Here is a 25,292-nt window from a genome sequence, read left to right on the forward strand (position 1 = left end):
ACTTCTTTCTTTTGTATCCTTAAAGAGGATGGTCAGTGCATCTAAGCACAATGAAAAAAGTGTCTCCTCTTTTTTTTTTTAAAAACATACATTCTGTTTTGCCCTTTGTTTTTTTCAATCAACCATATACTGCTCCTGATGCTTTAACTCTTCCTTCATACTGTCTCGGCCACATTCTTCTTGGCATGCTCTTGGCACCTCTCTTGACCAGCCATTAATCTTTCCTTGCCTCCACACTTGCATTTGTCTCCTAACTTACCTCCCTGCCCGGTTCTGGGGCCTCTACTCCAGTGGTCCCCAACCTTGTTGGCACGAGGGACGGGTTTCATGGAAGACAATTTTCCTATGGACCAGTGGTGGGGGGAGGGGGAGGGGTGGTTCAGGCAGTAACGTGAGCGATGCGGAGCTGCTCACCTCCTGCTTGCAGCCTGGTTCCTAACAGGCCGTGGACTGGTATCGGTCCATGGCCCAGGGGTTGGGGACCCCTGCTCTACTCCTTCCTCTGCGTGATACCAGATTTATCTTCCTGACACACCATTTTGACTGCTTTGTTCCCTTTGCCTTCCCAATAAAGCCCAAGATGCTCTGTCTGAAAATCACCCCCCATCCCAGCCTTCCCACCTCACCCTGCCATCCACACATGTTGGTGCCTTCCCCACTCACCTTTGTATTGGGTGTACATTGGCTTCGGGTGCCTTCCCCCCAACCCTCTCCCTTTCTAAATCCTGCCCCTCCTTCAGAGACCTACTCAAAAGCCACTTCCTCCCTCAGATTCCAGCTGGAAATGGTCTTTTTCTTCCTGGCCCAGGCGTAGCATCGAGTGTGTCCCTCTTTGCGCTAAAGTTATTGTTTCTGTCTTAAACATCCTCTAATACAGGGAAAGTTTCATGGGGGCAAGGATTGTGTTTGTCCTACACAGTTTTGCATCCTTCACTTAACCTAAGGCAGTGTTTGTGCATCCTGTCTGTATCACCTAATGCACAGTTACTGGATGAACAGTGAGACTGGTGTAAAAGAGGACAGTGTCTGCACATTTCAGGACTCTTGAGAAGTTTCTATGAGCAGGGCCTTTATTCTCTATACTGAAAATACCAAATTGCTCTTCTTCTATCGAGTAGCTCATGGGAACTGTGGTCATTCAGTGTGAATAGGAGATCTGTTCATTATTAAGAATATTCAAAACAGGTGTGACATGCCATTATGGTGCTTGAGAGTACATATGCATAAATTTTTTACAAGTCTTTATCAAGCAAGGAAAGAACTAGGCACATTAAGAGATAATGTAATTGATTTATTGTATTTTGTGAAGTATGTTTCATTTATATCAATAACTGGCTGAAGTTAAGGTTTAAGATATGAAAAGCTTTACCTGTGTGTAGCTGCACATAGTAACTGTGTAACATTCAGGTGCATTAAAATATATGTAACTCTTGAAAGAATCAAGCAAAGCTCTACTTCTCAGGTTTGACAATAAGTCACTGCCCAGCTGCTGACCTTTGGTAATGCCTCTGGGGTGCATAGATAGACTGCTACCATTGGGTATATATTTTAATGTCTTTAAGAACTTCAGTGTTGCGCTGGAAGTTCAGAGGACTGGTGCAGAGGTTGATGTGTTTGCTTCATCTGCCCCATCCATCTTCTTTAGGCAATGTTCTGCATCTGACCTAAAATACAGCAGAGAGTTCCTGCTCCCCTGTTGACGGGGAGACAGAGCTGGCTCTTTCCAGTTTTTCACTAGGAAGAAATGGGATGAATTTGCCCATGTAGATGGCCACATGCCTGTAGAAAAAGTGGCGGAGGTGCTTTTGGAACCTCTCACCAACGAAGGCGTAGATCACGGGGTTGACACAGCAGTGGGTGTAGGCGATCACCTCCGTCACCAGCATGGCCAGGTCCAGCTGTCTGCTCTGCTCACACTCAGTCTCCAGGTGCACTTGAAAAGTTGAGAGGAGGACAACCAGATTGTAGGGTGTCCAGAAAATAAAGAAGACCACCATGATGACAAAAATGAGCCGGATGGCCTTGTATTTTTTTTTACTGGGGCATCTCAGCAGTGTTTTAATGATTCCTGAGTAGCAGATGGCCATAATGAGCAGAGGCAGAGCGAGACCCAGGATATTCAACCTCAGAGCATGGAAGCACTTCCAGGCATTCTCTCCATTCTTTGGGTAAAGAGGACTGCAGAAAGTCTGTTCAAACTCCTCTTGGGACTCATGGAAGATAAATTCAGGGAGGGCTGCTAACCCTGCCAGGACCCAGGTGAAGATGCTTGTGATGATACCAAAAGTGGTCGTCCGGGCTCGAAGGGCAAACACGGCGTGCACGATGGCCAGATACCGGTCTATGGTCAGGAGTATGATGAAGAAGATCTCACTGTACAAGCCCATGTAATAGAGCCCAGAGAGCAACTTACACATATGGTGGCCAAAAACCCACTCATTCCACCCAACATAGTGAATCCAGAACGGCAGAGTGAATAAGAAGAGCAAGTCGGAAATGGCCAGATTGAGCAGGTAGATGTTGGTCATAATCCGGAGCTTGTTGTATTTTGTGAGGATCACCACCACCACTACATTGCCCAGCAGACCAACCGTGAACACCAGGGAATACAGTGGGGGCAGGAACTGAGCCCCCAGCTCCTTGATGTTGCTTTTTTCACATGGCAGTGCCCCCTCATAGTCATAGGGTGTGGTCCCAGCAGCTTCACCCACAGTCTCAGTCCCATCGACTGAGGTCGCCATTTCCCTTGTCTCTGTGATAGAAGAAGGAAAAAGCAACCCCACAATTAGCCATGATCACCCCTTGTGACCCACACCACTTGGTTTATACATTTACTCAATAAAACCACATGGGATAAACAGCCTATACATTCCTCAGCATGTATTTCCAAAGGTATATCAGAGATGCTGTGGGGGGAGATGTCTGGAGTGAAAGATCTACCGTTTTCAAAGTCAGCATGATCCGGGATGGGAAAGGAAACAGAAGAGTTGTGAGTGGTGGTGAAGAGTGGGCGTGTTGCTCTCAGAAAGCATTTGAAGGAAGAAATACAAAACTCGAAGAGACAGGTTGGGTAATGATAACAATAATATTATACTAATTTTATTATTACTGTATCTTTTAAGGTATTTTGCATTTTATGTGTTATATATGACTTTCAAAATCATCTTACCTATTTAAAAACCAAATGCTAATAATAATAATAGTGGTAATAATGATAATAGTGATTATTATCATTAGAAATAACTACCCCCTCTCCATGGCCCCATAACAATGTGCTGTTCATCATAGCTAATGGGGAGATTGAACGTTAAAGAAATTTAATAATTAGCCTAAAATCCTCTAGTAAGTAATTGCAAAAGTTCAAGCTAGATCTTCAGAGTCTATGTCCAGTTCTCTCATCCCTGGATTCAAGTGCAGTGATTTTTAACTTTTTTTTTCTTACATCTTTATTGGAGTATAATTGCTGTACATTGTTGTGTTAGTTTCTACTGTATAACAAAGTGAATCAGCTATACGTATACATATATCCCTATATCCCCTCCCTCTTGCGTCTCCCTTCCACCCTCCTTATCCCACCCCTCTAGGTGGACACAAAGCACCGAGCTGATCTCCCTGTGCTATGCGGCTGCTTCGCACTAGCTATCTGTTTTACATTTGGTAGTGTATATATGTCATTGCCACTCTCTATGACCCAGCAATCCCACTATTGGGCATATACCCCGAGAAAACCATAATTCAAAAAGAGTCATGTACCACAGTGTTCATTGCAGCACTATTTACAATAGCCAGGACATGGAAGCAACCTAAGTGTCCATTGACAGATGAGTGGATAAAGAAGATGTGGCACATATATACAATGGAATATTACTCAGCCATAAAAAGAAACGAAATTGGGTTATTTGTAGTGAGGTGGATGGACCTACAGTCTGTCATACAGAGTAAATTAAGTCAGAAAGAGAAAAACAAATACCGTATGCTAACACGTATATATGGAATCTTAAAAAAAAAAAAAAAGGTCCGAAGAACCTAGGGACAGGATAGGAATAAAGATGCAGACGTAGAGGGTGGACTTGAGGACATGGGGAGGGGGAAGGGTAAGCTGGGATGATCTTTAACTTTTGAAGACTTAGCTATTATAATAGTTACTAACTATTATAATAATTATAAGCAGCATTCCCTTTTCCTGTTCGTGACAGTGCTGACTAAGCCAGTCATGTGCCAAGAGCAAACCCCTTAGAGCTTCTCCTTCATAAAGGAGCTGAGCATAGGCCAGTGGGACTTCATATTAGATTTGATATTTTTTAGAGCAGGATCCCTAGGGCCAGTGCCTGCTTTTCTTAAGATTACAGACTTGGCTGGAGAAGAAGGAAAAACAGACAAGGGAGGAGTCCATGAAGGGCAGTTAATCCCTGCACTGCCTCCTCAGAAGGAGTCCTACTGACTTTCTCCTTTCTATGAAGGCACACATGTGAGGTCATGAATGTATGTCAGCAGGCATTTCTCAAGGCAAGTCTTCAAACTGCAATAATTGGAGCCAATGGCAAGGATTGTCTTTGCTTCTTAAGAGAATACTGGGACCCCAGAGGTCAGCACCTGTCAGGGTTCTGTGTAGTCCATGTGAGAGTGGAGAGGGGAGACACAGGAGCTGTTCCTGGCTGTTCTGCTCGCCAGCGATAGGACTTAGACAGGCCTTTACCTCTGAGCCTTGTTTACTTATCTCTGAAATAAGGATCATGGTAGCACCCAAGGTTGTGGTGAGCATCAAATCAGACAGTCTACATGAGATAACATTTTAAATTAGAAAAAACCTGTAAAATTGGTAGGAAGCAGAAGTGAAAGAAAGGCAATGAGAAGCAATTTCATATGAAATCAGGAAAAAGTAGGGACTTTTGGATAGAACTTGATCTATTTTCATAGCTCTGTCCTGGTACATCATCTACTGATAAGTGACACCTTCAGGCTTTTGAGGTGAAAAATGGAATTGAGGAATAACTGATTTGTATGATCTTATCAGCATTCTTATTCCTAATGGCAAAATCCACAGCAGCTGAGAAAAAATACCTGTCACTTTGTCTGTTATGCATTTTCAACATGAGTGTCTCTCTAAATCTTAATGTCTAAAGCAAGAAAGGAGCAGGGCCTCTACTCACCATTAATTATTTGTATATTCTTTCCTTTTCTCCCAGACTGATCTAAAAACATGTCAGACTTTTAAAAAAATTTCACTGAAGTTTTGTTCAACTTGAGGATCGTCTTTAATTCATGTGTCACTTCCATAAATCCAACATGATCAGTATAAGATTATAGAATCTTGGTGGGGGGTGGGTGCCTAGACTGCAAAGCACAGGGAAGCAAGCAGGTTCTGTAGAGTCAGAAGCCAAGTCGTTGATTACTAGTTACATGGGGTCAGAGACACAAAAACAGGGTTTTTACCTGTCTGCAGTCCTAATCACAGTCCTTGCAGTTTGGAAAAATGATACAGTAATAGTAAACAACATCAACAATAAAGAAAGGCGTGCACGCGCGGACACACACACACACACACACACAGTAAAAACCACCCCAAATCTCACCATGATGAGTTTACCACCAATAACATTTCTCTATGTAGATATGCATATGCGGATACGAAGTTTTACAAAAATTGACATCATACTCCTTTAGCTGGTTCACTAAAATTGCTCACAATACAACTCAACCGTGCACTGTAAATGAAGTTTCTTTAGTCTCCAAAACTATTTGGATCTCTGTTACTAGCTTCCCACCTGCTGGGTAGCAGGAAAAAGTATTCACAAATTTTAGTCCTAAGTGGTTTAAATTTAGTCTGATCCATCCATTGATTTGAATGATGACTAGGTTTTACTCATCCTGTGTTGCCAGCTTATAATTTCAGTCCCTTGTCTTCTCTCATTGGTTCTTTCTAAGATGGCAGTGGAGATATGGGGGAAGGGCCAGCATGACTTGATGCGTGGGTGGAGGGAGAAGGGGGTACCCTAGTCTCCTGTTGGTTCTTGATTTACGTGGCTTGTGTCTGCTGAGGCGGGTCAACCTAGTCCCAGCCCTGAGCCTTGTGCTGGCATCTGCTGCAATGGTTTGTAGCTAATGGCTTCAGGATCGATTCATTCTCAGTCCTCCCCAGGCACAGTGACCTCTCCCAGGTGATGGAGTGTTCCCTCGGCTCTGGCTGGAATGGAGAAGCACATCTCCATCAGGTTTCTGGCCCAGGCTATGCTCTTTCTTCTGAACTGGCAGGTGCCCAGGCAGACATGCTCCTCCTTGACTCCATGTCCATGCCATGTACAAACCAAGGGACACGCAAGACTGCAAACCAGATCTTTTTTCTGCCTGACCACCAGCTTAACTGCGCTAACCACCCCATGTGGGTAAGGAGGTGCCTTGCAGAGAGACATCCTTTGGGGTTACCTCCAATTTATCAAACAGCCCTCCACACCCCCCAACTCTGGTCAAAGCCTGGATGGGAGAGATAGGGATACACAGATGTGACTGCTTCCTTCCATAGTCTCTTTTCTCACAATTCCTGGACTCAGAAGGAGAGGAGCCCTCTCCCTGCCATTCTTTTCTGGCCAGGTCCAACTAAATATATATGCAACCTTCGTTTATACTGTGGTAAATGGTATGAGGTAATGGATACCTCATAATTTCACATTCACCAGTGTAAAATTTTAATGAGTGTTGCAAAACTGAATTGAACAGAAATATTTAGAATTGGAGACCCTTCTTTAGAAAATATATTTGTTTGAAATGCCATTTTAATTATCAAAAAAAAATGTAATGATGATACTCAATGCTAGTGAGTTTGCAGTGAACCTTATTCATTGCTGGAGCGCTTATTCATTGATGATGCAATGTAACTTGTTTTAATAAATTTTATATATAACAGGAACCATCAAGATACACATGGCTTTGATCCAGTAGTTCTAATCCTGGGAATTTACCCTAAGGGGAAAAGGTCCAAGACATAATGTGCACAAAGGTCTTCACTGTGGCATTGTTTTTGTAGTAGAAAAACAAGAAATGGGAACGATCTAAATGTTTGACACATGAAGGATATTTTGAATAAATTGTAGTCCATTTACACAATAGATTATTATGTAGTCATTAAAACTAGTTTTGGATACCAGATAGAATCACAGACAAATGTTTATAAAAATGAAGAGAATGTAAAGTGTGTAAACGAAGATTGCAACAGCATGAAATTATATGTACATGTAAAAGGCAACAGGCAGAGAATCAAAATAGCTGTGGGGCGTAGGTGGATTATCATTTTCAAAGCTGTAAAATTTTAAAATTTTCTATATTCCCTTATCAATTAAACTGTCGTTGAAAGCTAGTGTTTTTAGGCAGGGACTGCTGGAAGATTTGGCAGACACATTTTCTAAAGGTAATTGTGTTGAAAACCCAGGCAAATTAAAAGATGAAGGGTTTCCTCATCAGAACTTGAAACCACAAACTGAGATCTAAGAAACTTGAAGAAGAGGGCACACTAGGTAAAGCATTTGAATTTTGTTCTGAAATTTGGAGATCTTAGTAGCCAGGTTCTCCCCCTTGATCTTGGGTGGAGCTGACATACAACCCCCAGACTGGGGTAGGGGAGGTGTCTTTTAGGGTCTTGAGACCTGCTTTGGCTGGGGCTCAGCGGGCCTCCACGAGAAGAGTGAGAAGGCCTTTCGGATGACCACAGCGGGCACCTTCGTGTGGACAGGTGGGCCGTGAGGACACCAGCTCCCAGGATGCCTCCAAATTATTCAGTGTGTGATACTCTCATGCCCACATTTTCTCTTCTTCCCACTCCACGATTCTTAGCGCTTTTGGCAAATTCTGAACTTGGAGGATATTCACAGGGCCCCTGCTCTTCTCTTGCTGGGCCAGCCTTTCAGCCTGTATAGCTGGACACTGTGCTTAAACATCCAGACTGCACATCAGAAGGCCACCCCCCAGGGTTTACAGTAATTCAAACCTTCCTGTCTTTGAAGACGTGGAGACCATTTCTCTGGACCCTCCCCAAATGCAAGCCAGAGCCCCTCCTAATGAGAATCCACTCAAAGAATCTTATTAAACTCTAAAGACACGCCAAATCAAGCCAGTGCACTGGGCCTCCAGCTCCTTGGTCCTGAGCCCCAGCCAGTACAGTGCCTCTGACTGAAAGAAATATGTATTTCTCAGCATGGATCAAATAATGCATGATATCGTCAGAAGCTTTCTTTGTATGATGTAGTTTTTTTCCCCTTATTGTCAGCAACCACCTGGGAAGGAAAAAATACTGAGAAGAAAATGGCCTCTGAGTTCAGGAAGTTTACGTTCTTTACACATAACCAATGTGAGACAATAGTGAGTAATAACTGTGCCTTCCTTAGGCCAGCACTTTATACAGGCTTGTTTGTCTTCACAGCTTTGCAAGGTAGGTTTTTATATACCCATTTTATAGATGAGCAAACAGAGGCTTGGCAAGGCTCAGTCACTATTCCGTTGATGCACGGCAGGGCTGGGACTCTGTGTCTCCAAAGACCACACTGCTATAGCCTTAGGGTTCCATTTAGTAAGGGCCTCCACACCCCAAGATTACATAGATGTTTATATATATTCTAGTATCTTTATGGTTCCGTTTTTATACACGCAGATCACTAATATGTTTTAGTTTGGTTTGATACATGGCGTGAAGTGCATTTCTATTTTATTTCTCTCTGAATGGTTGACCAATTTAAAGACACCATATGTTGAGTAACTACCTTCTCTCTCCTCCTTGGGCTGGAAACATCACCTTTGCCATATGTTCCCTCAAGTTCCTGATTCTGCTTGTGTACTTTACATTCCATTGATTTCTGTGCCAGAAACACTCTTTTAATTACTGTAGATTTATTAGATCATTTATATAGATTATCCGATTATACAACTGCCTTTCATTATTCATTTTGCAGTATGTCTTATCTGTTAGAGCCATTTGTCCTATTAGATAAACTTTTGGATCACTTGGTCAGTTACTTACAGAAACATAATTTTGAGTGGTATTTTGTTACATTTGTAAATAAGTTTAGGAAGAATTGATAAGTTTACATATCAAACATTTATATCTGGGAACATGCTATGTCTGCTTACCATAGAGCTTTAAGTTATTGGTCTTGCACATTTCTTTTTAAATTTTTATCTGCCTTTATATTTCTGAGGTTACTGTGAATGATATATTTTTCCCTAGCAAATTTTCTAACCAATCATTAGTAGTGTAAAAAAAATTATTTTACATGTTTTAAGCTGATTACCTTACTGATTTTTAAAAATAAATTCCTTTAGGACTCCTAGATAGATAATCATATATCTGTGACACAGTGATAAGATTATATCCTCCTTTCTGTTATTTCTTATTTGTTTCTCTCACCTTATTGCTTTGGCTGGAACTTCCACAGTGATGTTAAGTAATAGTGGTGTTAGTACGTTTGTCTGGTTCCTGATTATAATTGGACATCCTACCCCCCAACCTTTCAAAGTCCCCAAAGTACAAGAAAGATACTATTAATTTGAAATCCGTTTTATTCTAAAACTTTGCTAAAGTGGAAAACTGTCATGCCTATGATGAAGAGTGCTGATCCTTGACAGTAGCGGGAGTTTGGTTAAAACCAGACATGTCTGATAGAAGGCCACATGCTGAATGATATCCCAGTTTAGTAACGTCACTAATCGTGTGTGTGTGTGTGTGTGTGTGTGTGTGTGTGTGTGTGTGTGTAAGTGCTTAGTCTCTTTGAGGGGGATCCGCCTCTCAGGTGAACTTGATAAATCATCTAAAGAATATAGAGAAGAGAGCAGGTGTGAAGTCAGTGCTTACCATCCTGAAACTGCCTGTCCATCTGGAAGAGCCCTGCCTACAGGTGACTCCTGGTGGGGATCACTCCTGCAGGACCACCTGCTGTTAAGATCAGGTTCCATGCCTAAGGCCCTAGATACTTCTGGTTTCATGGGTATTTGGTGCCAAGGAATCATAGTTGTAAGATTTCCTTGCTTATATATCCTTGGTCCTCCTCAGTCTAGGATAATTATTCAATTCCTGAGTCTGAAGAAATGACTGTGTGACCTAGAGCAAGTAGGTTAACCTCTCTGTGCTTCAGAATCTTTATGTGTAACCTGGTGATAAGAAGAGTTACTGCCTCATGGGGTTCTCCAGTCATTCATTCAGCAAATACTTAGTAGCACCTATGATATGCCAGGCACTATTCCAGGGACACAGGCATATCAGTGAACAGAATAGACAAAACTCTCTGACCTCATGAAGCTTATATTCTAGTTGGGGAATAATATATAACTAAAATCTACGGTGTCTCAGATGGTCATGAGTGCTACAGAGAAAGATAAAGTAGGAGATGAGGAAAGGCAGTAGGATGGGGTTGAAGAGGTGCAGTTTAAATTGGAGGGGGTCAACAAGGAGCTCGTGAGATGACATTTGAGAAAAGTCTTGAGGAAGGTGAGGGAGTGAGGTTATAGAAAACACAGTGATTGGTATCCAGTAATGTTTTAACAAGACATTTCAGCCTTCGTTAAAATCTTTAGTTACAGTAAATGAGGATTTTGAATTTCCACAAATGGTTTTGGATCTCAAGCAAATTAAATAACCTAATGGGAACCCAAGATTATATTAATCCATTTACCGACTGACATTCCAATGAAGAATCATCGAGGTTAGATTATCTTTCACAAAGATGACAGGAATAGATAGGTAGGTAGGTAGGTAGATAGATAGATAGATGATACACTGCACCCTCCCAAATTTTTTGAATCTGTTTACTGTCTCTGAGTTACATCCCTCCAACCTCCTTAAGCTGAAGTGAGAAGAAAAGAGGAAATTTAGGGGTTGAACTAAGAGTATCCTCAGTTGCAGGCTCTTTAGAAGCCAACCCCAAGAGCTAATTCAGTCTTCGTCTATGTTAACAGATCATCCAGAACAAAGGAAATCTACCCATCTGATTCTCCATGTTCCTCTCTACCCAGCTAGCCCTTCATTTATTCATCCAATTACCTATCCATCTAGCTCCTCAAATTGCTTCCCACTTACACAGTGTGAAACCAGTCCCCCTTCCCTTGTACTTCTTTCCACAGCAAACCTGGGATAGTCAGAAAAAATAATGGTCTGGTACAGCACTATCCAATAGAACTTTTCTGCAGTGATGGAATGTTCTGTATCTGTGCTGTTCAGTAAAGCACCTACAAGCCACATGGCTATTGAGCACTTGGAATGTGGCTACTGCTGCTGAAGAACTGAGCTTTTCATGTTATTTAATTAAGTTCAGTTGGAATAGCCACATGTGGCAAGTAACCACCATATTGGACAGTGCAGGACTAGTGCCCCGTATAATGCCTGACAAGTAATAGCTGCTTAATAAATGCTTCTTAAATGAATACAAGGATGGAGCAGAATAATTTTACCTTGCTTTTCACTTTTCAGACTATACATTTGAAATATTAGGTTCTGTCCCAGGTACCACATTTTAAGAGGGAGCATAGGATCAACCTGGAGCATAGGACAGGCTAGGATGATAAAGGTCCAGAAACATCAGCTGTAGTTGGCAGAACTTGAATGTTCTGTATGAAAAAAGTCTTCAGATTTATTTTAGTTTCTTTTCTTTTCCTTTTTATCCCAATATTTATACATCTTTGATCTGGACCAAAGTTTTCTAATCTTTTTTTGTTAAAAAATTGGATTAGGCGATGTTTTGGATTCCTTTGAGAAGGGAAAGCCTGTAATGGAATAGCTTTTCCTGTAGAGGAGGGAGTAGACTCTCCAGAGAACAGGAATTTGATGGTATTGGAAGAAACTACATTCAGTCACATATGGGGAAGAACTGGCTGAGAACCAAGTTGTGCAGGAACAGAATGGGCTGTCTTGTGAGCCAGTAAACTCCCTCCCTAGAAATACACAGGAACCCCTCAAGGTTGAAATCCTGAATAAATGCAGTCTTCTTCCCAGCAGCAGACATCTCCCAGCCTTTATGTTTTAGAGCAGCACATGGACTTGCACGGCTGCCACTCATATTATTAGTTACTAGAGCAAAGTTTACACGCTATTCTTGGAGTGTAGTCAGTTAAGTAACTTGGTTTCATCCACCTGCCAAGTGACTTTGGATATTTTTACCAACTTCCTTGTTCAAAGATTAGATTTACACTTTATATTCCAGTAGCGGGTGTTTCCAATGTGGCTGATTTTTAGTGTTTGTATACAGGCTGATATGTTACCTAGTTGAAAGAGATGATCATGAAGAAGTGTTTTATGGGGAAATTACGCCTATGCAGTCAAAATAACATGGTTGGGATGTTCAGCATACTGGAGGGTCAGCTTCCTGGCCCCTGGTATTTCCACCTCCACCTGTGCCTTGGAGAGAGAACCACTGCCTCTTTTCTAGGCCCCATGTTTGTTACAGTTGATATCACACTTGTATGCCCTTTTGTATTCTGAGACTTAAAATTTTATACCCTGCACCTAGTTCCATGTGGTTAAAAATTATTTGAAAATATAATTTGTAACAACTGCAACATATTGTATATTTATGGTTATTTAATCGTTGTCTTACTGTTGTGTGATTAAGTTGTTTCCAATTTGCACCTTTACAAATAATGCTGCAGTAAACATCTTTGTCTGTATTTTTATTATTTCCTTAAAGTAGATTTCCCAAAGCACAGTTTCTACTGCTAGTCATATTGCTAAGACTCTTGATGCATTTTGCCAAATTGCTTCCAGAAGGTGTGTAACAATATATATACTAGTAGGTGATGGTGCCAGTCTCAGCAAGCATCCATCAATACGGAGATCTAAGAGAAAAAAATTCCTCAGCCAATTTTACAGGCAACAAGGATGTCATTAATTATGTAACTAACACTTATTTAATTACTGAGGGTTGTTTTCTTTCTTTCTTTCTTTCTTTTTTTGTGGTACGCAGACCTCTCACTGTTGTGGCCTCTCCCGCTGCGGAGCACAGTCTCCAGATGCACAGCCTCAGTGGCCATGGCTTACGGGCCCAGCCGCTCTGCGGCATGTGGGATCTTCCCGGACTGGGGCACGAACCCACGTCCCCTGCATCAGCAGGCGGACTCTCAACCACTGCACCACCAGGGAAGCCCCGAGGGTTTTTTTTTTTTTAGCTGTAATTATTAATCATTTGTATTTCCTTTTCTGCGAATTATCTGTTTGTGCCCTTTACCCATTTTATTCTGCTGGGTATATCTGCTTTTTTCTTATTAAGTCATGCAGTTATTCCTCTAGGAGAAATAACTCCACCTGCATAGTTCATGGTAATCATCATCATTTTCTGAAAAGAGCTTCAGATACACTCCAACTCCTATCACTTCCATGTACCAAAGACCCCGTAAGCCCACCGCCTCCCCTCAAAACGCTTGTCGCACAACAGTTAACTTTCATCCCCAACCAATTGAAGGTTTCCCAGAAGATTAGGAAGGCTTTCTCTTCCTGCCCTCTAATATAGATCCAGGAAAAGCAAACAGTCAACTTTGTAGATCCAGATAAAAAGACACCAAGCCAGCCGAACAACTGATCCATCTAATAGCCAGACTTAGAGTGGATTTTCAATGAAAAATTGAAATATATATGTATATATACAGATATAATATATAAAAGTATGTACACACATATGTCAATTATACTTTCACTGAATGTTTCTTACAAATCAATATCAATAACACAAAGCTACTAAGTATAACCCTTTTGGAGTGGTCATCCTCTCAATAGTTGAGAATTTATGAAAGCCCAGGGAAGGCAGCATGGACACAGCCTTGGGCATGTTGACCGAAGAGGATAAAAGGCCAAGTTTGGATGAGTGGAAGAGGCAAACACATCATGATACGGGTGAGAGAAAAGCAGAATGGGAGAAAGCAAGACGAAAATGGACATATTTCACAATCTGCTCTCCCACTTTGGTCCCAAACTACCTACTGCATTGCAGTAGGCCTCCCTCTCTACCTCCTCCATCCAAGAGTACTCCTGGGAGGAATTGCTTCTGCCTGGCTACACCCCTTGCTCCATCTCCTTTCTCCTAGGAACCTGATGATCTACCTGGGAACCTCTCCTGAATAAACAACTTCTGTTGCATTTAATAAGTTCTCGCCCAGATGAGAACAAAAAGAAGACAGTGGTACCTGCCAATTTAGCAAAGTCCTTTATGCGTCCAGTGATAGCTTAGGTCTTGCTACTCATGAAACGGAGATACCATCTGATACCACCAGCGACATTAGTAAGGTAGGAAGGAACACAGCTTCCTGTTTCAAATGGGCTTAGTTTCTACGGTTTTGCAAATTTTTAAAAAGATAATCGAGCTTAAGAGCAGTTCTTCTTTTCTATGGTTGAGATCACACACTAAGCACTCAGTTGAGTAATCCTTGAGATGAACGCCATTGATGTTTAGCAGCTATTTTAGGGGTTCTGCCTTCCCTTGGAATTGCTCATTGTTTTGGAAGGGGGGATAATGGATAATTCTTGAATAAGCAGGGCTTTGACCTTTGAGGAGACAGGATAAAAAACGAAATCGGGATTTCCTTCTAAAGAAAGACTGATGGCTAGGGGATAACCTAATTATTCTGCGGAGCTCAATGGGAGACTTTGATGAGGTGAGTTGTAGTATGGGTTTACACACCCAAGAAGACTTGAGCTTGAGTTTCAGTTGGGGCGCCCACATGCCCACAGCATGACCTTGGGTTAATCATTTAATCCTGCTGGACCTCAGCTTTCTCATCTGTCAACTGGGAATAATAATAACTACATCATAGGGTTGCCATGGACCCAACTAAGATAAATATGTAAAAAGTCTTTGTGGACTATCCATGGCTAAGCAACCGTAACGGGTGGGTAGAACGCCACTGTTACAGAAGCCTCATAGGGCAGAGCCATGTGCCTGCTCTATGTGCTGATGTGTCCACAAGACCTAGGATGGTCCTGGGCACAGACCAGTGTTCACCCGATATTTGTGGGGAGAGGTCTGACCATGGATGGTGTGATCTGTGATACACTGGCTAAGTGGACAAGACAATGAAATTCACCAAGTATTTATCAAGCATCTGCTGTGTATGCAGGACTGTGCTATATGCTTCAAATGATAAAGAAAAGATAGGAAAAAAAAGACAAAGACTGCTGGGAGGGCTCACGGGCATACTGGGGGCCCCAGTTTGAAGGAGCTTGACAGCCCGCATTCAACCTCAGGTGGTCAGTAGAACCCCCGTCAGAGAAGAGTTAGGAGGACTGCAAGCTTCTGTTCTGAATAAGAGAAAGAAAACAAGAAGTCTTCCGTTGCTTTCTGTTATTATAGGGTTGGCCTTTCCCATGGGCCAATTCTCCAAGAATCACGATCACATAGGATTCTTGTTAGAAATGTGACTTAGGAGCCTGTGTGGACTCTGGAAGGGCCCTGGTGACCCTGGGAGATCTTGGTCAGATTCGTCACGCATGTCAGGGGTTTCTCCTGGGCTTTTTTTTTTTTTTTTTTGGTATCAAGAGCATTCAGTCTGCCAGGTTGTAGCCCCATATCAACTGTCCATTGGTTAAATGAACTCATCGGTCTTTCAAGTTTCTTATGATCCAAGCATCAGCATGGGGGCTGGCACCAAGTCTGACACCTGTGTCCTCCACTCAGGGACCATCATGTTATCTAATACGGCATTTCCAACAGAGGGTGTGGTGTGGGAGCCCACAGGTTTGCACAGGAAGCATATCCTCTCAGACACTGTGTGGAAGCACTCATAGAGATTCATAGGATGCTAAAGTCTCTGAGAAATCCACAGTGAGGAACAGGTTTAAACGTGGGTAACCTTGCATTCCTCAAACGTTTTTTAAGGTAGAAAAACATTTTCTTTCTCAAATAACACCTATTATCATCCCTCAAGACTAAGGTTGGGTCGGAGAACTCTGTGAGGTGCTTGTCTGATGACTGCTCATCACATGGGCACAGCACAGTATAGTTGCCAACTGCCTTTCTGGCCTATCCTCTCATTTTGACAAGGGTCCCCATAGCAGCCCCACGAGGCTGATAGGGATGCTGTTGATACCCCATGTGGTAGACGAGGAAACTGAGATTCAACAAGGGACTTGGCAAACACCACAGAGAGGCTGAAAGGCAGAGCTGGGCTCCACCCCAGAGTTTAGACTGTTCACTGGTGGTCATTTTTCCTGCACTGTAGCACCATCTGAAGGACTGGTGCCTTCAGCTGAAGATGAGGATGGCAAACTGTAAAGGCAGAACCCAAAGGGGTTTCCCCGAGGTCCAGAGTGGCTTGTTCTGTCTGGATAAGCAGGAGATATCTGATGCTTCTTTCAGGCTGCTCAAGGCATTCAACTCACAGGTTCCCAAGGTACACAGGAAAACCTGACACCAAACACTGATACCTCTGATCTTTCAGATTCTCAGTGCACATAAGAAACATTTTTCAGGAAAAACCACCAAATGACAACAACAACAACAACAAACCAGACAGAAGACAGCTTAGGAATATGGGAGCATCTGAGGGGAAAACAAACGGACAAGCAAAAGATGTTCAGAAGCTATGAAGGGGCCAGAAATTTCTTGCGGAAGGCTCAGGTCAACCATGGCCTTGAGCGTGTGAAAGGAAGTGATTGCCAGAGCAGCAGGGAGAAGTACGCGGCTTCCTTTAATTACCCCCATCTTCAACACCAGCTCTTGGGTGCAGGGTCCTGGGGCAGGAAGGTGGACTCCGGCCATTTACCTCCACTTACTAACATGTTCCCAGTGGAGTTAAGGGAAGGATTCATGCAGCCGGCGGCGCCTGCCTCTGGCACTTGGTGGCCCAGTGTATTTCTGAGTTCCCTCCATTGACAGCACCCTGCCCTTCTGTGAAGGCCCAACATCAGCAGAAGCAAGCCCCCGTCACAGACTCCTCTGCAAGACAAATTGGAGTGACCACGTGGAAGCTGTGCTATTTGGGGAGGTAGTGGGCGTCTCAAGATCTGAACGGAAGAGCAGAGTCTAGACTCAGTATTGGCCTCCAGCTGCCATCTAGAATTAAACCAGCGATGCAACGAACCACCCACTGGGCGGCCATGAGCATGCACCTGGCACACCTCCAACTGCAGGGTGTGTGACTGACCAAGCCCCGCTGCTGGGCCCTGAAACCAATGCTCTGTTTGCCCCAAGGCCACGCATCCTGTGGCCTGCACCACTCCTGACCCAGCCCGCAAGGAACCGAGCATGCCCACCCCTGGGAGACACGGCCTCCTCTGACGGCCGGCTTTAGCTCGAGGGCTCCCCAGTGGACATGCCAAACTCCCCTTAGTCTACACAACAGGCTGGGAGTCTTCTGCCATCCTTCCTTTGCTCCCTGCTTCACTTGGGGCCTGACAGCACTGCTCATTTTCCCTCACAGGTGCCTCCTCTAATAAAGGTATAAAACCTGCTGGGTGTCTGCTTTTCAGAGATCTGGACTAACGCAACCTGCATATTCAAACTGGCTTCAAAACAGAGCCCAGGTCCCTTTGGGCCATTCCCATGAGAAATTGGGTTGTTGCTGTTGTTGCTCTCACTATTCTGTATGTTTTATTTTGCTCTGTTTCATTCTGTTATGTCAATATTGAAGAAAAAATCTAGTATCAAAATTAGCAGATAAATATAATGATGAAGAGAAAAGTGAACAACGATTTAGAAGTGATGTAGAAAATACAGTTTTCTCCCCGAGGTATGGTAGGTGCCTCTGCGTGAACAGGGAAAACCTGCATAATATCTGTCAAGTAGAATAAGTGATGTCCTTTCTTCCTTGGTTTCTCAAACTATGAAATGGGCCCTTGGAAATGTAAGAGAGGAGAGAGAGAAAAAGGATAGGTAAACAGACAAGAGAAACTGGGGATATGAGGGATGGGGAGATACTAGATCTTTAAGCTAATCTCTTCCCTTTTCCCAAATGTCAGCCAGAAATGTTTCCACCAAATGAGAAAATTTAATTTCTGCTTTGTTCACAACTAAGTAATATGGTGTTTTGGAGGTTTCTGTAAACCCCAGTGGCTAGAAGGACACCTAGAAGTGTAACTTGGGGTGGAGAGGACTGGATGGTGTTTTCCTATGGGGTGTTGTTTTGCATCCCACCCCCAAGATTAATCTGGGTACTTTCTAAACATGTCAGGCCTCTGTTTTGACCCGTACAAATTCTGAATGAATCCTAAAATGTGCCAGAGCCTCTGCTCTGGAAAAGCTAAAAGAGCTAGCGTGAGGGTTGGAGGGAAGGTGTGTCAGTCCTGAGCTCCAGACGGCATCAGTGGACGCAGACGGTGACCAGGAGTGGTGGGGTGGGGGCTGCCGTGGATGGCGGGGAAGTTGTGGGGGGGGAGGAGAGAAATGATTGTTCAGGGATACAAGCAGTTCTTCCTGAGCACTTGTGTCGCATGTCACACCAGGGATCTGCTGAGGGCTTTACCTGTTTTGTCTCTTTAAACCTCTCGGTGACCCTGTGAGGTAAATGAGTTTGTTTTTACCATTTCTCAGAGGAGGAAGTGAGGCGAGTGGGTTAAGCAACAGCTGCAGGGCCACACAACCAGAAAATGGTGGGGCTCATCCTGGAACCCACATCTGTCTGCTTCCAGCCCCTCCCCCAACCACTGTGTCTGCTCTCCCCCCAGGGGTCTGTGGATGTGGCCCAAGTGGGTGGGCTGCTGCCGTGGGTCAGTTGGTGCTGGCCCTTCATCCCATTCCAGTGGTTCGTGCCCAAGATTCTGCAGATGATTTTCATGTCAGAACACCCTTGCTTTAGTAATTCAGCATTTAGAAAACAGTCTGAAGAAAGCAGGCATATTATACTTCATCATAATAAGAAACGAGTTCTTCTAGGAGGGTGTAATGGATATTGGTGGTGCTCTGCTGGATCCCCTTGAATCCCTTTCCCATTTCTGGCTCTCATTCCCCAGCTTCTGTGCTCTTTTGTTTCCAGCCGCTGCACCTGTGACTCACTGTGGATTGTCCTCAGGCCCCAGGAGGAATCTCTCCTACTGCCTTGTCTTGAAACAGGACACACTGTGAGGCTCATGCCCCAGAGCCCCCCTCAGGATCAGGTGGAGGCCACTGTGGGGAGCTCTGCCTAAGACCACAGTCCTGCTGCTTCCTCCCTCCTTGTCCTGCTCTCTCACCTTGCTGTTGTCTTCTGGGAGCACTCACTGAGTAAATCACTCATACATGAATCCTCACCTCAGGGTCTGGGAACCTGACGCTTGTAAGACAGGTCGTTTAACATAGATGGGAGTTGGTTTTTTTTCAACAACTTATTGAGATATAATTTTTGGACAATAAATTATATCCATTTAATGCCTACAATTTGATGAATTTTGACAGTCGTATACATCTGGGATACAACTCCCATAGTCAAGATACGAATATTTCCATCCCCTCCAAGAGACTCCCTGTGCCCCTTTGAAATCCATCCCTTCCTCCACCCCCCAACTCCAGGCAACCACGTCTTTCCAGTTCTTAAGATCAGTTTCTTTGCAGCCCATTGCGTGAACATTAACCCAGTGCTATATGTTAGATTTTTGTGTGGCACCACTCCAAGGTACCAATTTTTATGTTAGTTTAGAAAATGCTAGCTACTAACACACAAACTCTAAAATGTACAGTGAGGTTTAACACGTAGAAGTGTTTCTTGATCACCTATAGCTAATCAGGATTGTTAATTCGTGGCAGTCTGTCTCCAGTCATTCATTCAGGGACCTAGGCACCTATATACTGTGTCTGCTATCACTAAACTTGGCATTCAGGACCCAGACGTATACAGCTGCATCACCTAAGAGGAAGGGGAAGAGTATGAAGGAATGCTCCTGGAAGGGTCTTATGAGCGAGCTGGTGGAGAAATCACTCACATCATTTCTGTCCACATTCCATCGGCTAGAACTCAGTCATATGACCACACCTAAGTGCAAGAGAGGCTAGAATATAGTCTGTCTGTGTGTCCAGAAATTACTAATGCTCACCGTATGCATGTAGTTACCTGACCAGAAAAGGAAAAGCTCAAAAGAGGAAGATAAAAGACATACTGACATATAATGCCATTATCATCAGTAACAGCAACAACATAACAACGAAATAACACACAATAAGAATAACTGTCATCTTTTGACGAGTTTCATACCAAGTGCTTTATCACATTTATCCTTACGATTCTATAGGTGTGCAATTTCCAGATGAGGATTAAAGTCATGGGAGATTATGTGACCCACCGTGGTTGCCAGATGGCTACCAACTGAATGGCAGAGGATAAATTTGTGCCCAGGTCTTTCTTGACTCCTAAGCTTCTGCGGTTAGCATGAGGCAGAACAAATCAACTACAGGATTTTCCCACTTTGATGAGAGCTGTGAATTATCAGCGGCAGATTTCAACATAACCCGGGACATCAAGAATATCAAGAACCGGGCTTCCCTGGCGGCGCAGTGGTTGAGAGTCTACCTGCCGATGCTGGGGACACGGGTTCGCGCCCTGGTCCAGGAAGGTCCCACATGCCGCGGAGCGGCAGGGCCCGTGAGCCATGGCCGCTGAGCCTGCGCGTCCGGAGCCTGTGCTCCGCAACGGGAGAGGCCACAACAGTAAGAGGCCCACATACTGCACAAGAAAAAAAAAAAAAAAAAGAATATCAAGAACCTATCATTATTCAGAGATTCTAGAAGGACCAGTGAATAAGCTTCTCACAACTTAGACCTCTGGGCCAATGGCCAACAAGACACCTGCACCACAGATACAAGGGTGGGGTCACACTTAGCCCTATGAGAGCAAGAAAGTTATTCGCTGTTTACCATCCCCCCCGCGTTCTAAGAAGGGTGAATCACAAAGAAAATTCTTAATGAGCTGATGGCAGGGGTGCAGAGAAGAGCCACATGTTTTAATTTGAGAGAGAAGAAAATTCTTTAGGTAAGAAAGGAGATCGAGAGAGTGGGATGGGAAGTGGGTGTGACGTGAGATCTGGAAAGAAAAATGAGGCTGGCACCAGGGAGACTGGAATGGCTGCATGGGGCCAGAAGGGAGAAGGGAAGACACCCAGCAAAGGGGCAGCAGATGAGAAAGGATGTAGGGAAAGAAGACAAAGTTCAGCAGGATTTCAGCATGGGTTGCCATGTAATGTGGGGTGTAACCTTCTATCTCAGTTAGGGTTTGGTCGTGAAAAAGGCTTCTGTAGGTATTTTGGCCAGGAGGGGAATTTATATAGGATTCCAGTGCCTTGACGACTAGCAAATGTTTTCAGGTGTTCATGGAACATTCACCAAGATAAACTATATCCAGGACCTCAGAAAGTTTTTAAATTTTAAATTCTACAGAATATGTTCTCAGACCAAAATGCAGTATTAAAAACAGAAAGATAACAAACACTTCTAAACGTGAAAAATTTAAAACACTTCTAAATAATCCACGGGTCAAAGAGGAAGTCTCAAAGGAAATAAAAAAAAAAACTTTGAACTAAGTGAAAACAAAAATACAGCATATCAAGATACGTGGGGTGCAGCTAAGACAGTTACGAGAGGAAAATATTGCCACATTGAATGCTTGCATTAGAAAAGAAGAACAGACTCAAATCAATAGTCTAAGTTTCTTCCTCTGGAAACCAGAGAAAGGGCAAAATAAACCCAAATGAAGCAGAAAGAAGGAAAAACGAAAATAAGAGCACAGATTAATAAAATTTAAAACAAACAACAGACCAAAGTAATGAAACAAAAAGCTGGTTCTTCAAAAAATCATTAGCAGTGAATGATAAACCTCTAGCAAGACCTGAGAGAGAGAGAGGTGACACAAATCAGCAATGTCAGGAATGAAACGGGATATCACTACAGATTCTGCAGCCATTAAAAGAGATAAAATACTGTGAACTACTTTATGCTCATAAATGCAACAATTTAGAAGAAATAGACCAATTTGTTGATTATTAACACAGATAAGACATTGGACAAAATATTTCACCCACTCATGATAAAAAACGCTCAGCAAATTGATAAACAGCATCTACAAGGAGCCTAGAGATGGTATCATACTTAACAATGAAAGATGAATGCTTTCCTCCAAGATCATGAGCAAAGCAAGGATTTCCGTTCAACCACTCCTATCCAACCATAAGTCCTAGCTAGTGCAGTGAGGAAGAAAACAAAATAAAAGGCATACAGATTGGAAAGGAGGGAATAAACTGTCCCTATTTGAGGATGACGTTGTCTACAGAGAAGATCCCAAGGGATCCACCCAAAAACTCTTAGAACTAACAAGTTCGGCTAGGTTGCAGGAAAAAACCAGCAAACAAAAATCAATCACATTTTTTTGTATCAGTGAACACTTGGAAACCAAAATTAAAAACAAAATACCATTTACAGTTGCTCCCAAAAGCTTTCAGATTATACCTAGGTATAAATCTAACAAAACATGGGCGGGACTTATATGCTGAAAACTACAAAATGAAACAAATCAAAGAAGACCTAAATAAATGTACTATGTTCATGGGTTGGAAGACTCAACATGTAGTAAAGATGTCCGTTTTTCCCCAGATTGATCTGTTAAGGCAATTTATATCAAAATCCCATCAAGGTTTTTTGTAGATACAGATATGCTTATTATTCTTAACTTTATATGGAAAGTCACAGGACTTGGCATGGCTAAAACATTTTTGAAGAAAAATAAAGTAGGAGGAATCATTTTATCTGATTTCAGGACTTACTATATAGCTAGAATAATCTAGACAGTATGGTTTTGGCAGAGGGATAGACACATAGATTAATGGAACAAAATAGAGAATTACAGAACTAGACTCACGAATGTATCCAACTGCTTTCTGACAAAGGTGCAGTGCCATTCAACAGAAGAGCAATAGCCTTTTCCACAAATAGTGCTGGAGCAATTAGATGTCCATAGACAGGAAAAAAAAAAAAAGCCTCAACCTAAACTTCACATTTATCAACTATACTTCAATAAAAAAATTTAATAAATATCAACTATACTTCAATGAAAAATAAAACTTAAAAAACCACATCTTATACAAAAATTAACTCAAAGTTTATTACAGACTTAATCGTAAAATGTAAAACTATAAAACTTTAGAAGATAACAAAGGAGAAATCTTTGGGATCTAAAATTTGGCAAAGAGTTCTTAGACTTGATGCCAAAAGTGCTATCCACAAAAAGAAGGGATCGATAAATTTGGCTTCATCACAATTAAAAACTCCTCTCTGTGAAAGACCCTGTTAAGCAGGTGAAAATATCAGAGTCTCAGAGAAAATATTTGTAAAGAACATATCCAATAAAATATTTGTATCTAAAATATAAAGCACTCTCAAAATTCAAAAACAAAGAACCAATCTGATTAGAAAATGGGCAAAGATTTTTTTCCAACAAGGTAGAAATTTTAAAAGGACTTATCTCAAATGAATAAAGAAATCTTCAGATGGTTTAAAAACAAAAAAAGAAAAAATGGGCAAAGACATGAACAGATATTTCACTGAAGAAGACATACAGATAGCAGCTAAACACAGGAAGACATGTTTAATATCATTGGCTGTTAGAAAAATGCAAATTAAAACTATCATGAGATGTTATTACACACCTTTCAGAATGGCTGAAATAAAAAGTAGTGACAAAACCAAATGCTGGAGAGGATAGGGAGAAACTGGATCACTCCTGCATTGATGTTGGGGATATAAAATGATACAGCCACTCTGGAAAAGAGTATGGTAGTTTCTTATAAAACTAAAACGTGCTTAGAATACAATCCAGCAATCACATTCTTGGGCAATTTATCACAAAATAAAAAATTGTTTTAAGATTTTAAAATTGAAATGTAGCATGCATATGTTAAAATGCCTAAAGTCCAGTAATCTTAAAGTTTTTGCATGTATATACACCCGTGTAACCACCATTCAGGACATTGCCAGAACGCTAGACCATTCCTTAGTGCTTCTTCCCAGTCTGTATTCACAGAGTAATTGTTATTTTGTTTCTATCACTATAGACTAGTTTTGACTGTTCTTGAGCTCAGTATAAATGGAGTTGTACAGTATGTAGTAGTAGTAGATTGTTCTTTTATATTGTTGTATAGTGCTTTATTACATGAAGATACTATAATTTACCCATTTTATCGTTGATAAAAATTTGGGATTTTTCAGTTTGAGACTGTTAATGAGTAAAATTACTAGCTACATTCTTGTGCATATCTTGTGGGTTCACATACACTTCTTTCTCCGGAGTATATACCTTGAAGTAGAATTTTTGGGTCATAGAGAAAGCATGTTTAGCTTTTCATACCACTAAACAGTTTTCTAAGTGGTTGTACCAGTTTATGCTTCCACCAGCAATGTGTAAGAACTCAAGTTGATCCCCATTCTCATCAACCCTTGGTATTGTCTGTTGTTAGAGATTTTTCTTTTACACTTTAGCTTTAGCTCCTCTGGTGGGTATGTGCTGCTCTCTCATTGTGGTTTTAATTTGCATTTCTCAAATGATTAATGGTATTGATCACCTTTTTGCGTATGTGTTGGTTATTTGGTTATCACTTTCTGTGAGGTGGCTAATCAGATCTTTCCTGATCTAAAATAATTAGGTTTTTTGTCATTTTCATACTGACTTGTAGGAGTTTGTAATCTATTCTGTATATGAGCTCTTTATCCAAGAGAGGTACCTCTGACCTATTTCTGGTTATAGGCACTTCTGCTTTTTTCTACCCAGCTCCTGCCTACCTCCCCGCAGTCATTCCTGATAGTGATTCTATTTGTAAACATCTCTAGGCTTAAGTTTCCAAATCCTGCTGGAGTCACCAACCATTCTCCAGTACCTCCATCGGTGTCTCAGACTCACACCAACACACTGCCTGCCCCTGCCCAGGTTCTGGGCCAGCCATAGGATACAAAATCACTGTCTCATTGGTCCCTTCACCTCTCACTTATTTCTCAGGAGCAGGAAGATTTCTTGTTCACTGAGGCAGGATGAAAAGGGGAAACGAATTTATTCAAGCAGATACATGATAATGTCACTCTGAATAAAAGATGTCAGACTATACTCTCGCCTTTGGTCACACACACACACAAGGCACCAACCTTAATCAACAGGTCTTCATATCAGCTGCCTCTTATGCATGCAGCTCAGTGCTGAGCACTGTGGAAAACCCACAAAGAAGGACTGGACATGGGTCCAGCTGTCAAGAAGCTTTCAATCAAGTTGGAGAGAAAAGACGTAATACAGGTTATGTGATATAATAAAATAGTGCGTGTTAGATAGTACATAACTCTTCAGAATCAAAGAGTTTTAGAACTGGGCATGCAAGACTATAAGTGCTAATTCAG

General features: G+C 42.2%; 1 protein-coding gene across 2 annotated transcripts; it reads right to left on the reverse strand.

The window, feature by feature from the left end:
* Positions 1-1,270: 1,270 nt before the first annotated feature.
* CCR3 (C-C motif chemokine receptor 3) lies at positions 1,271-25,069 on the reverse strand. 2 transcript variants are annotated; one of them, XM_012538270.3, is made up of 2 exons: positions 25,047-25,069; positions 1,271-2,752 (listed from the first exon to the last, which is right to left on the reverse strand). In XM_012538270.3, the coding sequence occupies exon 2, from the start codon at positions 2,739-2,741 to the stop codon at positions 1,665-1,667; it is 1,077 nt and encodes a 358-aa protein (XP_012393724.2). In that variant the 5' UTR covers positions 2,742-2,752; positions 25,047-25,069; the 3' UTR covers positions 1,271-1,664. The 2 variants fall into 2 exon arrangements, with proteins under 2 accessions (XP_012393724.2, XP_012393723.2); XM_012538269.3 differs by lacking the exon at positions 25,047-25,069 and adding an exon at positions 14,149-14,295.
* Positions 25,070-25,292: the final 223 nt, after the last annotated feature.

Source organism: Orcinus orca, chromosome 10 (assembly GCF_937001465.1).
Source record: "Orcinus orca chromosome 10, mOrcOrc1.1, whole genome shotgun sequence".
Classification (NCBI taxonomy): Eukaryota; Metazoa; Chordata; class Mammalia; order Artiodactyla; family Delphinidae; genus Orcinus; species Orcinus orca.

Excerpts from the sequence above, each read along its gene's own strand:
- CCR3 (XM_012538270.3), bottom strand. The coding sequence starts at position 2,741 with ATGGCGACCTCAGTCGATGGGACTGAGACTGTGGGTGAAGCTGCTGGG.